Source organism: Nerophis lumbriciformis, linkage group LG25 (assembly GCF_033978685.3).
Source record: "Nerophis lumbriciformis linkage group LG25, RoL_Nlum_v2.1, whole genome shotgun sequence".
NCBI classification, from domain to species: domain Eukaryota; kingdom Metazoa; phylum Chordata; class Actinopteri; order Syngnathiformes; family Syngnathidae; genus Nerophis; species Nerophis lumbriciformis.
Window position 1 is genome coordinate 5452311 of NC_084572.2, and position 15674 is coordinate 5467984.

General features: G+C 38.7%; 1 protein-coding gene across 2 annotated transcripts in view; it reads right to left on the reverse strand.

The window, feature by feature from the left end:
- grm8a (glutamate receptor, metabotropic 8a) overlaps window positions 1-15674 on the reverse strand; it is an 833323-nt gene that overhangs the window by 803911 nt on the left and 13738 nt on the right. For both annotated transcript variants that reach the window (XM_072916040.1, XM_061983598.2), the window contains exon 2: window positions 603-1307. In XM_072916040.1, coding sequence (XP_072772141.1) covers window positions 603-1130 — 528 coding nt within the window. In that variant the 5' untranslated portion in view covers window positions 1131-1307. The remainder of the gene's footprint in view (window positions 1-602; window positions 1308-15674) is intronic.

Here is a 15674-nt window from a genome sequence, read left to right on the forward strand (position 1 = left end):
TTTCCCACACATACATATATTGCGCTCTACTACGGTATCGAGCACTATTTTTTGGATAACCTTATTAAGACATATATATAAATATATATATATATATATATGAAATACTTGACTTGGTGAATTCTAGCTGTAAATATACTCCTCCCCTTTTAGCCACGCCGCCAACCACGCCCCCGCCCCACCCCGACCACGCCCACCCCCACCCCCTCCCCCCACCTCCCGAAATCGGAGGTCTCAAGGTTGGCAAGTATGAAATAAAGGTTTATAAAAAAAAAAAAAAAAAAATTTTAATTAAAAAAGCCTCTGCACATGCGCATAGCATAGATCCAACAAATCGATGACTAAATTAATCGGCAACTATTTTTATAATCGATTTAATCGATTAGTTGTTGCAGCCCTACATGCAACACTTGTACACTGCATAAGCCAACACTTACATACCTTTGCAGCACAACAACAACAACAACAACAAAAGCACTTTTAAAAGTCAATAATCGACATAAATGTTAAAAAGTCAATTAGGCGCTAATTGACTCCCAGTTTGTTTGGCAGACATTTTGCTTTGGGGTACTTAGCCAAGCAAGTGCGGAATAATGTCCTACCTTAAAGAGGCGCAGGATGTTGGCCACCATGATGGACACGGAGCTCGCCGCGGCTCCGATGACGCCCACGATTTTATCCGGCTTGGTAAAGATGGGCGGGTCCCCGTTAGCGCAGCGCACGTCCGAGCCGTCCCTCTCGATGAGCGCCTGCACGAAGGTCAGCGACTGCTCCAGCGCGTAGGTGTCCCTGGAGCAGGTGTCCAGGATGCGGGCCCCCAGCGTGATGTTGGGCAGCAGCTCGGGGTCCTTGTTGATCAGGTCGATGGCGAACATCATGGCCTCCAGCCGGTGGATGCCCTTCTCCTTCTTCAGCTCGCCGCACGGCGTGCCGCGGTCGCCCCGCGAGTGCACCGGGAACAGGCCGCCCAGGATGATGTCGCCGTCCAGCCGGATGGAGTGGGCGTACTCGGGCGCCGCCTGGGGTTCGGCGGTGGGGACGCGCTCAGGGGCGGTGGCGGCGGCGGGGAGAAGGCAGGCGTAGGAGACCAGGAAGAAGACGGCGGGGTGAGGGGTCCACTGGGGATCCATCGTGGACGCGAAGAAGGGAAATATTCTCAAGGACTTTCTAGCGGGGGAGGGACGGCGACTGGAGCCAAACTGAGCCCCACGACGGAGACATATTCCAAAAGGCACCACAAGAGGGGGCTTTTTCCCGAAAATAACGTTTGGGGGTCCACCGACCGGTCACATCTTCCGTGGAGTCAGCTGGGGAAAACAAACACGAGACAATATCGTCAATTGACAAACGTAAACAAAAACAAAAAACATGGCCGACATACGCCATTTGTTTGCCGAGCAAAGTAACCCAGATACATCACAACTCAAAAAGTCGGATATAATTTGGTGCCAAGCGTTGTAATAACCTAAGGATCACTGAATTCTGGTGTTGACTCTAATTAGCATTGTTAGCATTATTAGCATAAACTAGCAACGTCACACAACCATCGGAAATGGCTGTCGTGGTGGCTTTTGGAGGTCGATCACTTTGATCTCGTTTTGTGGGTTAAAAAAAAATTGGGACAACAATGTACGATTATTGCTATAACTCGAAAAGCAGAAAATTCGGATTTGAATGAAAATTTGCGGTAAGCTTTGTAATAACCCAAAGATCACATCTTTCTGATGTAGACCCAAATTAGGAACCTTTCAGTATTTCAATTAGAAATGTCCAATAAATGCTTTAAAATGTAATATCGGAAATTATCGATATGGTTTTTTTTATTATCGGTATCGGTTTTTTTTTTTTTTTTTTTTTTTTTTTTAATAAATCAACATAAAAAACACAAGATACACTTACAAATAGTGCACCGATCGGTCACATCTTTAGTGGAGTCAGCTGGGAAAACAAACACGAGACAATATCGTCAATTGACAAACGTAAACAAAACAAAAAACATGGCCGACATACGCCATTTGTTCGCCGATCAAAGTAACCCAGATACATCACAACTCAAAAAGTCCAGATCGGATATAATTTGGTGCCAAGCGTTGTAATAACCTAAGAATCACTGAATTCTGGTGTTGACTCTAATTAGCATTGTTAGCATTATTAGCATCAACTAGCAACGTCACACAACCATCGGAAATGGCTGTCGTGGTGGCTTTTGGAGGTCGATCACTTTGATCTCGTTTTGTGGGTTAAAAAAAAATTCGGACAACAATGTGCGCTTATTGCTATAACTCGAAAAGCAGAAAATTCGGATTTGAATGAAAATTTGCGGTAAGCTTTGTAATAACCCAAAGATCACATCTTTCTGATGTAGACCCAAATTAGGAACCTTTCAGTATTTCAATTAGAAATGTCCAATAAATGCTTTAAAATGTAATATCGGAAATTATCGATATGGTTTTTTTATAATCGGTATCGGGTTTTTTTTGTTTTTTTTGTTTTGTTTTAATAAATCAACATGAAAAACACAAGATACACTTACAATTAGTGCACCGATCGGTCACATCTTTAGTGGAGTCAGCTGGGAAAACAAACACGAGACAATATCGTCAATTGACAAACGTAAACAAAACAAAAAACATGGCCGACATACGCCATTTGTTCGCCGATCAAAGTAACCCAGATACATCACAACTCAAAAAGTCCAGATCGGATATAATTTGGTGCCAAGCGTTGTAATAACCTAAGAATCACTAAATTCTGGTGTTGACTCTAATTAGCATTGTTAGCATTATTAGCATAAACTAGCAACGTCACACAACCATCGGAAATGGCTGTCGTGGTGGCTTTTGGAGGTCGATCACTTTGATCTCGTTTTGTGGGTTGAAAAAAAATTCGGACAACAATGTACGCTTATTGCTATAACTCGAAAAGCAGAAAAATCGGATTTGAATGAAAATTTGCGGTAAGCTTTGTAATAACCCAAAGATCACATCTTTCTGATGTAGACCCAAATTAGGAACCTTTCAGTATTTCAATTAGAAATGTCCAATAAATGCTTTAAAATGTAATATCGGAAATTATCGGTATGGTTTTTTTTTATTATCGGTATCGTTTTTTTTTATTTATTTTTTTATTTTTTTAATAAATCAACATGAAAAACACAAGATACACTTACAATTAGTGCACCGATCGGTCACATCTTTAGTGGAGTCAGCTGGGAAAACAAACACGAGACAATATCGTCAATTGACAAACGTAAACAAAAACAAAAAACATGGCCGACATACGCCATTTGTTCGCCGATCAAAGTAACCCAGATACATCACAACTCAAAAAGTCCAGATCGGATATAATTTGGTGCTAAGCGTTGTAATAACCTAAGGATCACTGAATTCTGGTGTTGACTCTAATTAGCATTGTCATACTTGCCAACCCTCCCGGATTTTCCGGGAGACTCCCGAAATTCAGCGCCTCTCCCGAAAACCTCCCGGGACACATTTTCTCCCGAAAATCTCCCGAAATTCAGGCGGACCTGGAGGCCACGCCCCCTCCAGCTCCATGCGGACCTGGAGGGTCTGCATGGAGCAATGTTGTTGTAATATATTGAGTTGGAGGCAATAAACAGGCGAGGGGATGAAGTACGTCTCTTTACTGTAGACTTCAGAACAGACTCACACACTTGACGTCAGGTGCGCAACACCACGTAAATCGTTGGCCAACAAAAAAGTAACCCCAGTACGCTATAGCCAACATTCACCAGGAGATGGCAACAGACAAACAAAGATCACTCTATTACATTCCAGTCTCTCCATGTTTTCTCGCCATGGTAACATGTTATGGCGTCACATTAGTGCCAAAAATCCGAGCGCATAAAAACTGTTATCGCGCGCAGATTATCCACTTCGTGCGCGCGCGTGGTGCCTTTTTGCGCGCGCGTGGTGCCTTTTTGCGCGCGCGCGGTGCCTTTCTGTGTGCGCTCTGTGTACTCCTGGCATCTCTCCTCGCGCTGTCATGTTTCTTTTTGGCACTTTGGGGGCGGGTATGCTTAGACGGCCCCTTCTTTCTGATTGGTCAGGCGAAAAATGCTGAAAAATGCTCAGAGCCAATCAGAAGTATATATATATATATATATATATATATATATATATATATATATATATATATATATATATATATATATATATATAAGAAAATACTTCACTTTCAGTGAATTCTAGCTCTATATATATATATATATATATATATATATATATATATAAGAAAATACTTCACTTTCAGTGAATTCTAGCTCTATATATATATATATATATATATATATATATATATATATATATATATATATATATATATATATATATATATATATATATATATGTATGTGTGGGGGAAAAAAATCACAAGACTATTTCATCTCTAGAGATGAAATAGTCTTGTGATTTTTTTTTCCCACACATACATATATTGCGCTCTACTACGGTATCGAGCACTATTTTTTGGATAACCTTATTAAGACATATATATATATATATATATATATATATATATATATATATGAAATACTTGACTTGGTGAATTCTAGCTGTAAATATACTCCTCCCCTCTTAGCCACGCCCCCAACCACGCCCCTGCCCCTGCCCCACCCCGACCACGCCCCCCACCCCCCACCCTCCACCTACCGAAATCGAAGGTCTCAAGGTTGGCAAGTATGAGCATTGTTAGCATTATTAGCATAAACTAGCAACGTCACACAACCATCGGAAATGGCTGTCGTGGTGGCTTTTGGAGGTCGATCATTTTGGTTTTGTTCATGATCTCGTTTTGTGGGTTGAAAAAAAATTCGGACAACAATGTACGCTTATTGCTATAACTCGAAAAGCAGAAAATTCGGATTTGAATGAAAATTTGCGGTAAGCTTTGTAATAACCCAAAGATCACATCTTTCTGATGTAGACCCAAATTAGGAACCTTTCAGTATTTCAATTAGAAATGTCCAATAAATGCTTTAAAATGTAATATCGGAAATTATCGATATGGTTTTTTTTATTATCGGTATCGTTTTTTTTTTTGTTTTTTGTTTTTTTTTTAATAAATCAACATAAAAAACACAAGATACACTTACAATTAGTGCACCGATCGGTCACATCTTTAGTGGAGTCAGCTGGGAAAACAAACACGAGACAATATCGTCAATTGACAAACGTAAACAAAAACAAAAAACATGGCCGACATACGCCATTTGTTCGCCGATCAAAGTAACCCAGATACATCACAACTCAAAAAGTCCAGATCGGATATAATTTGGTGCTAAGCGTTGTAATAACCTAAGAATCACTGAATTCTGGTGTTGACACTAATTAGCATTGTTAGCATTATTAGCATAAACTAGCAACGTCACACAACCATCGGAAATGGCTGTCGTGGTGGCTTTTGGAGGTCGATCACTTTGATCTCGTTTTGTGGGTTAAAAAAAAATCCGGAAAACAATGTACGATTATTGCTGTAACTCGAAAAGCAGAAAATCGGATTTGAATGAAAATTTGCGCTAAGCTTTGTAATAACCCAAAGATCACATCTTTCTGATGTAGACCCAAATTAGGAACCTTTCAGTATTTCAATTAGAAATGTCCAATAAATGCTTTAAAATGTAATATCGGAAATTATCGGTATGGTTTTTTTTTATTATCGGTATCGTTTTTTTAATTTTATTATTTTTTTAATAAATCAACATAAAAAACACAAGATACACTTACAATTAGTGCACCGACCGGTCACATCTTTAGTGGAGTCAGCTGGGAAAACAAACACGAGACAATATCGTCAATTGACAAACGTAAACAAAAACAAAAAACATGGTCGACATACGCCATTTGTTCGCCTATCAAAGTAACCCAGATACATCACAACTCAAAAAGTCCAGATTGGATATAATTTGGTGCCAAGCGTTGTAATAACCTAAGGATCACTGAATTCTGGTGTTGACTCTAATTAGCATTGTTAGCATTATTAGCATAAACTAGCAACGTCACACAACCATCGGAAATGGCTGTCGTGGTGGCTTTTGGAGGTCGATCACTTTGATCTCGTTTTGTGGGTTAAAAAAAAATTCGGACAACAATGTACGATTATTGCTATAACTCGAAAAGCAGAAAATCGGATTTGAATGAAAATTTGCGGTAAGCTTTGTAATAACCCAAAGATCACATCTTTCTGATGTAGACCCAAATTAGGAACCTTACAGTATTTCAATTAGAAATGTCCAATAAATGCTTTAAAATGTAATATCGGAAATTATCGGTATGGTTTTTTTTATTATCGGTATCGTTTTTTTTTGTTTTGTTTTGGTTTTTTTAATAAATCAACATAAAAAACACAAGATACACTTACAATTAGTGCACCGATCGGTCACATCTTTAGTGGAGTCAGCTGGGAAAACAAACACGAGACAATATCGTCAATTGACAAACGTAAACAAAACAAAAAACATGGCCGACATACGCCATGAGAGAGTACTCACTTTGTTCGCCAATCAAAGTAACCCAGATACATCATCACAACTCAAAAAAGTCCAGATCGGATTCGAATAGAATTTGGTGCTAAGCATTGTAATAACCTAAGGATCACTAAATTCTGTTGTCGACGCTAATTAGCATTGTTAGCATTATTAGCATCAACAAGCAACGTCGCACGTTACTAATGTCAGAAACATTGAAAAGGACGGAGGTGGCTTTTGAAATGTGATCAGTCTGCTGGGAAAACAAACACGAGACAACTTTAATGACGGAAATATCGTCAATTGACAAACGTAAACAAACACACCGACATACGCCATGAGTGAGTACTCGCTTTGTTCGCCGATCAAAGTAACCCAGATACATCACAACTCAAAAAGTCCAGATCGGATATAATTTGGTGCTAAGCGTTGTAATAACCTAAGAATCACTGAATTCTGGTGTTGACTCTAATTAGCATTGTTAGCATTATTAGCATAAACTAGCAACGTCACACAACCATCGGATATGGCTGTCGTGGTGGCTTTTGGAGGTCGATCACTTTGATCTCGTTTTGTGGGTTGAAAAAAAATTCGGACAACAATGTACGATTATTGCTATAACTCGAAAAGCAGAAAATTCGGATTTGAATGAAAATTTGCGGTAAGCTTTGTAATAACCCAAAGATCACATATTTCTGATGTAGACCCAAATTAGGAACCTTTCAGTATTTCAATTAGAAATGTCCAATAAATGCTTTAAAATGTAATATCGGAAATTATCGGTATGTTTTTTTTTTTATTATCGGTATCGTTTTTTTTATTTTATTTTTTTATTTTTTTAATAAATCAACATGAAAAACACAAGATACACTTATAATTAGTGCACCGATCGGTCACATCTTTAGTGGAGTCAGCTGGGAAAAAAAACACGAGACAATATCGTCAATTGACAAACGTAAACAAAACAAAAAACATGGCCGACATACGCCATTTGTTCGCCGATCAAAGTAACCCAGATACATCACAACTCAAAAAGTCCAGATCGGATATAATTTGGTGCTAAGCGTTGTAATAACCTAAGAATCACTGAATTCTGGTGTTGACTCTAATTAGCATTGTTAGCTTTATTAGCATAAACTAGCAACGTCACACAACCATTGGAAATGGCTGTCGTGGTGGCTTTTGGAGGTCGATCACTTTGATCTCGTTTTGTGGGTTGAAAAAAAATTCGGACAACAATGTACGCTTATTGCTATAACTCGAAAAGCAGAAAATTCGGATTTGAATGAAAATTTGTGCTAAGCTTTGTAATAACCCAAAGATCACATCTTTCTGATGTAGACCCAAATTAGGAACCTTGCGGTATTTCAATTAGATATGGCCGATAAATGCTTTAAAATTTAATATCGGAAATTATCGGTATGGTTTTTTTTATTATCGGTATCGTTTTTTTTTTTTTGTTTGTTTTTTTTTTTTAATAAATCAACATAAAAAACACAAGATACACTTACAATTAGTGCACCGATCGGTCACATCTTTAGTGGAGTCAGCTGGGAAAACAAACACGAGACTATATCGTCAATTCACAAACGTAAACAAAACAAAAAACATGGCCGACATACGCCATGAGAGAGTACTCGCTTTGTTCGCCAATCAAAGTAACCCACATCATCACAACTCAAAAAGTCCAGATCGGATTCGAATAGAATTTGGTGCTAAGCATTGTAATAACCTAAGGATCACTAAATTCTGTTGTCGACGCTAATTAGCATTGTTAGCAATATTAGCATCAACAAGCAACGTCGCACGTTACTAATGTCAGAAACATTGAAAAGGACGGAGGTGGCTTTTGAAATGTGATCAGTCTGCTGGGAAAACAAACACGAGACAACTTTAATGATGGAAATATCGTCAATTGACAAACGTAAAAAAAACACACCGACATACGCCATGAGTGAGTACTCGCTTTGTTCGCCGATCAAAGTAACCCAGATACATCACAACTCAAAAAGTCCAGATCGGATATAATTTGGTGCTAAGCGTTGTAATAACCTAAGAATCACTGAATTCTGGTGTTGACACTAATTAGCATTGTTAGCATTATTAGCATAAACTAGCAACGTCACACAACCATCGGAAATGGCTGTCGTGGTGGCTTTTGGAGGTCGATCACTTTGATCTCGTTTTGTGGGTTAAAAAAAAATTCGGACAACAATGTACGCTTATTGCTATAACTCGAAAAGCAGAAAATTCGGATTTGAATGAAAATTTGCGCTAAGCTTCGTAATAACCCAAAGATCACATCTTTCTGATGTAGACCCAAATTAGGAACCTTTCAGTATTTCAATTAGAAATGTCCAATAAATGCTTTAAAATGTAATATCGGAAATTATCGGTATGGTTTTTTTTATTATCGGTATCGTTTTGTTTTTGTTTTTTTTTGTTTTTTTTAATAAATCAACATAAAAAACACAAGATACACTTACAATTAGTGCACCGATCGGTCACATCTTTAGTGGAGTCAGCTGGGAAAACAAACACGAGACAATATCGTCAATTGACAAACGTAAACAAAAACAAAAAACATGGCCGACATACGCCATTTGTTCGCCGATCAAAGTAACCCAGATACATCACAACTCAAAAAGTCCAGATCGGATATAATTTGGTGCTAAGCGTTGTAATAACCTAAGAATCACTGAATTCTGGTGTTGACACTAATTAGCATTGTTAGCATTATTAGCATAAACTAGCAACGTCACACAACCATCGGAAATGGCTGTCGTGGTGGCTTTTGGAGGTCGATCATTTTGGTTTTGTTTTTGATCTCGTTTTGCGGGTTAAAAAAAATGTGTACAACAATGTACGCTTATTGATATAACTCAAAATCATAAAAATCGGATTTGAATGAAAATTTGCGCTAAGCTTCGTAATAACCCAAAGATCACATCTTTCTGATGTACAAACCCCGTTTCCATATGAGTTGGGAAATTGTGTTAGATGTAAATATAAACGGAATACAATGATTTGCAAATAATTTTCAACCCATATTCAGTGAATGCACTACAAAAACAAGATATTTGATGTTCAAACTCATAAAAAAAATTAACTTAGAATTTCATGGCTGCAACACGTGCCAAAGTAATTGGGAAAGGGCATGTTCACCACTGTGTTACATGGCCTTTCCTTTTAACAACACTCAGTAAACGTTTGGGAACTGAGGAGACACATTTTTGAAGCTTCTCAGGTGAAATTCTTTCCCATTCTTGCTTGATGTACAGCTTAAGTTGTTCAACAGTCCGGGGGTCTCCGTTGTGCTATTTTAGGCTTCATAATGCGCCACACATTTTCAATGGGAGACAGGTCTGGACTACAGGCAGGCCAGTCTAGTACCCGCACTCTTTTACTATGAAGCCACGTTGATGTAACACGTGGCTTGGCATTGTCTTGCTGAAATAAGCAGGGGCGTCCATGGTAACGTTGCTTGGATGGCAACATATGTTGCTCCAAAACCTGTATGTACCTTTCAGCATTAATGGCGCCTTCACAGATGTGTAAGTTACCCATGTCTTGGGCACTAATACACCCCCATACCATCACACATGCTGGCTTTTACACTTTGCACCTATAACAATCCAGATGGTTCTTTTCCTCTTTGGTCCGGAGGACACGACGTCCACAGTTTCCAAAAACAATTTGAAATGTGGACTCGTCAGACCACAGAACACTTTTCCACTTTGTATCAGTCCCTCTTAGATGAGCTCAGGCCCAGCGAAGCTGACGGCGTTTCTGGGTGTTGTTGATAAACGGTTTTTGCCTTGCATAGGAGAGTTTTAACTTGCACTTACAGATGTAGCGACCAACTGTAGTTACTGACAGTGGGTTTCTGAAGTGTTCCTCAGTCCATGTGGTGATATCCTTTACACACTGATGTCGCTTGTTGATGCAGTACAGCCTGAGGGATGGAAGGTCACGGGCGTAGCTGCTTACGTGCAGTGATTTCTCCAGATTCTCTGAACCCTTTGATGATATTACGGAGCGTAGATGGTGAAATCCCTAAATTCCTTGCAATAGCTGGTTGAGAAAGGTTTTTCTTAAACTGTTCAACAATTTGCTCACGCATTTGTTGACAGAGTGGTGACCCTCGCCCCATCCTTGTTTGTGAATGACTGAGCATTTCATGGAATCTACTTTTATACCCAATCATGGCACCCACCTGTTCCCAATGTGCCTGTTCACCTGTGGGATGTTCCAAATAAGTGTTTGATGAGCATTCCTCAACTTCTTTGTCACGTGTTGCTGGCATCAAATTCTAAAATTGATTATTATTTGCACAAAAAAAAAATGTTTATCAGTTTGAAGATCAAATATGTTGTCTTTGTAGCATATTCAACTGAATATGGGTTGAAAATGATTTGCAAATCATTGTATTCAGTTTATATTTACATCTAACACAATTTCCCAACTCATATGGAAACGGGGTTTGTATATATATATATATATATATACATATACACATATATATATATATATATATATATATATATATACAGTATATACATATATATATATATATATATATATATATATATATATATATATATATATATATATATATATATATATATATATACACACAGCCTGGTTTTTTTGTGATTGACTGATTGGAGCACATACTTGTTGGTCACAAAAAACATTCATGAAGTTTGCTTCTTTTATGAATTTATTATGGGTCTACTGAAAATGTGAGCAAATGTGAGGGTCAAAAGTATACATACAGCAATGTTAATATTTGCTTACATGTCCCTTGGCAAGTTTGACTGCAATAAGGCGCTTTTGGTAGCCATCCACAAGCTTCTGCTTGAATTTTTGACCACTCCTCTTGACAAAAAGTATGCAGTTCAGCTAAATGTGTTGGTTTTCTGACATGGACTTGTTTCTTCAGCATTGTCCACACGTTTAAGTCAGGACTTTGGGAAGGCCATTCTAAAACCTTCATTCTAGCCTGATTTAGCCATTCCTTTGCCACTTTTGACATGTGTTTGGGGTCATTGTCCTGTTGGAACACCCAACTGCGCCCAAGACCCAACATCCGGGCTGATGATTTTAGGTTGTCCTGAAAAATTTGGAGGTAATCTTCCTTTTATATATACAGGTAAAAGCCAGTAAATTAGAATATTTTGAAAAACTTGATTTATTTCAGTAATTGCATTCAAAAGGTGTAACTTGTACATTATATTTATTCATTGCACACAGACTGATGCATTCAAATGTTTATTTCATTTAATTTTGATGATTTGAAGTGGCAACAAATGAAAATCCAAAATTCCGTGTGTCACAAAATTAGAATATTGTGTAAGGGTTAAATTTTGAAGACACCTGGTGCCACAAACTAATCAGCTGATTAACTCAAAACACCTGCAAAGGGCTTTAAATGGTCTCTCAGTCCAGTTCTGAAGCCTACACAAACATGGGGAAGACTTCAGATTTGACAGCTGTCCAAAAGGCAACCATCGACACATTGCACAAGGAGGGAAAGACACACAAGGTTATTGCTGAAGAGGCTGGCTGTTCTCAGAGCTCTGTGTCCAAACACATTAATGGAGAGGCAAAGGGAAGGAAAAACTGTGGTCAGAAAAAGTGTACAAGCGATAGGGATCACCGCCCCCTGGTCAAGATTGTGAAAAAAAACCCATTCAAAAATGTGGGGGAGATTCAGAAGGAGTGGACAGCTGCTGGAGTCAGTGCTTCAAGATCCACCACCAAGAGACGCTTGAAAGACATGGGTTTCAACTGCCGCATACCTCGTGTCAAGCCACTGTTGACCAAGAAACAGCGCGAAAAGCGTCTCACCTGGGCTAAGGAAAAAAAGAGCTGGACTGCTGCTGAGTGGTCCAAAGTCATGTTTTCTGACGAAACCAAATTTTGCATTTCCTTTGGAAATCGAGGTCCCAGAGTCTGGAGGAAGACAGGAGAGGCACAGGATCCACGTTGCCTGAAGTCTAGTGTAAAGTTTCCACCATCAGTGATGGTTTGGGGTGCCATGTCATTTGCTGGTGTCGGTCCACTCTGTTTCCTGAGATCCAGGGTCAACGCAGCCGTCTACCAGCAAGTTTTAGAGCACTTCATGCTTCCTGCTGCTGACCTGCTCTATGGAGATGGAGATTTCAAGTTCCAACAGGACTTGGCGCCTGCACACAGCGCAAAATCTACCCGTGCCTGGTTTACGGACCATGGTATTTCTGTTCTAAATTGGCCCGCCAACTCCCCTGACCTTAGCCCCATAGAAAATCTGTGGGGTATTGTGAAAAGGAAGATGCAGAATACCAGACCCAAAAACGCAGAAGAGTTGAAGGCCACTATCAGAGCAACCTGGGCTCTCATAACACCTGAGCAGTGCCAGAAACTCATCGACTCCATGCCACGCCGCATTAACGCAGTAATTGAGGCAAAAGGAGCTCCAACCAAGTATTGAGTATTGTACATGCTCATATTTTTCATTTTCATACTTTTCAGTTGGCCAACATTTCTAAAAATCCCTTTTTTGTATTAGCCTTAAGTAAATCATCAAAATTAAATGAAATAAACATTTGAATGCATCAGTCTGTGTGCAATGAATAAATATAATATACAAGTTACACCTTTTGAATGCAATTACTGAAATAAATCAAGTTTTTCAAAATATTCTAATTTACTGGCTTTTACCTGTATATATTAATTTATTTATTTTTTTTTTACTTGGGACTTCCCGCGGGCCAGATTCTGGACACTGGCGGGCCTGGTCCGTAGTTTGGGAACCCCTGATCAACAATGCAAACCAGGGGTCTCAGACACGCGGCCCGCGGGCCAATTGCGGCCCGCGAGACGTTATTTTGCAGCCCCCACCTTAAAATGAAAGTTTAATGTTAGTGCGGCCCCGCGAGTATACTTGCAAACCCTCACGATTTTACCGGGAGATTCCCGAATTTGAGTGCCCCTCCCGAAAATCTCCCAGGGCAACCATTCTCCCGACTTTCTCACCCCAACATTATTAAGGGTGTGCCGTGATGGCACTGCCTTTAGTGCCCTCTACAACCTGCCGTCGCGTCCGCTTTTTCACCATACATACGGCGTGCCGGCCCAGTCACATGACATATGCAGCTTCTGCAGACACACGTAAGTGACTGCAAAGCATACTTGGTCAACAGCCATACAGGTCACACTGAGGGTGGCCATACAAACAACTTTAACACTCTTGCTAATATGCGGCACACTGTGAACCCACAACAAAAAAAGAATGACAAACACATTTCGGGAGAACATCCGCACCGTAACACAACATAAACACAACAGAACAAATACCCAGAATCCTTTGCAGCCCTAACTCTTCCCGGCTACAATATACACCCCCGCCCCCCTCAACCTCACTGGACGACCAATGACGGACATGACAGCAAGTATGCTACTAATAAGTGTTTGAACGCTGAAACAAAGTCCTCCATTCTTGGTCCAAGTTGAGAGGACGTGAGCTAATCCCGACTTCAACACGACGCTTTGTGGCGACGCCTTCACATTCAGGCCAGGGTTATTATTAAGAACGTCCCGTTTGCCTCGATTACGCCAAACAAAAACACACACTTGCTTTTTTGTGACGAAGATTAGCCCGCTAATTAACTCAGCCGCTCAAACGCAGCGAGGAGTGTCGTCGAATCAAATAGGCTTTTTTTTGGCTTTTTTTTTTTTTTCTGCACAACTACGCTAAGCTAATTAATTCATTGGAAGCTCAGAAAGTAAATAGACTTGTTTTTGCACATTCAATTCAGACGTAAAAATGCTTTTTTTTTAAATTGGTCGGCACTGATGCAGAAAAAGTGTTTGCAATGTGAGCTTAACAGCTCTCCCCTCCATGAATCCATCTCTAATTCAATTGTGTCCCAATTAATTTGTCACTTTGTGGCGTCTTGAAAAGGAATTAGGTCAAAGCGGCTCAAAGGCAGGCTATGATGAAGAAGCTGCGCTTTACAGAATATAGGTTGGCCGCTCCTGCTAACATTCCCCGCTCTGCAGTTCTGTTTGCTCCGCACTTTCTGCTCCTGAAGGCCACTTGATCATCGGCACCTTCTACTTGAAGGTATCATGGAGTGCAATACCTAATGCGGCCAGAGGGGTCGCTGCTACCACCGAGGTACAGATTTGGATGAAACGTGGCACCTGGCATCCTAACAGTGGTGTGCCGTCACGCCACCAAGGCCTTCTCTGCTGGCCTATCGTAACCACAAATCATGATCATAATTCAAATTCAAATTATTTTTTAATTCACTTTCCCTAAATATCTAAAAGTATTCATATCCTCTTCATGTCATAATATGCTGCTTTCAGTCATGTTGTTTTTAGTTTAATTTTTAAAAAATTTGTAAATTCAAAAAAAAAAAATAATAATTTTTTTAAATTTTTTTAAAAAACATTTTTTATTTTTTTATTTTTTTTAAAAATTTAAAATGGTTTTATTAATTTTTTAAAATTAAAATTGTTTGATTTTTTTTCAAATATTTTTTAAATAATTTAACTTTTTTTAACTTTTTTAAACTTTTTTAAACTTTTTTTTAACTTTTTTTTAACTTGTTTTAACTTTTTTTTAACTTTTTTTAATTTTTTTAAACTTTTTTTTTTAAATTTTGCCCTAACCCTAACCCTAATCTTAACCCTAATCTTAACCCTAACCCTAACCTTAACCCTAACCCTAACCCTAACCCTAAAAAAAAAATGTTAATTGTTAAAATTGTTTAAAAAAATTAAAAAATTAAAAAATTGTTTTAAATTGTTTACACTCATTCACACAAAAGGGTTGTTTCTTTCTGTTATTAATATTGTGGTTCCTACATTATATATCAATATATATCAATACAGTCTGCAAGGGATACAGTCCGTAAGCACACATGATTGGTCCACTAATAGTACTAACCTTTAACCGTTAATTTTACTCATTTTCATTCATTACTAGTTTCTATGTAACTGTTTCTATATTGTCTTACTTTCTTTTTTATTCAAGAAATGTTTTTTAATTTATTTATCTTATTTAATTTATTTTTTTTTTTTTTTAAAAAGGACCTTATCTTCACCATACCTGGTTGTCCAAATTAGGCATAATAATGTGTCAATTCCACGACTGTATATATCGGTATCGGTTGATATCGGTATCGGTAATTAAAGA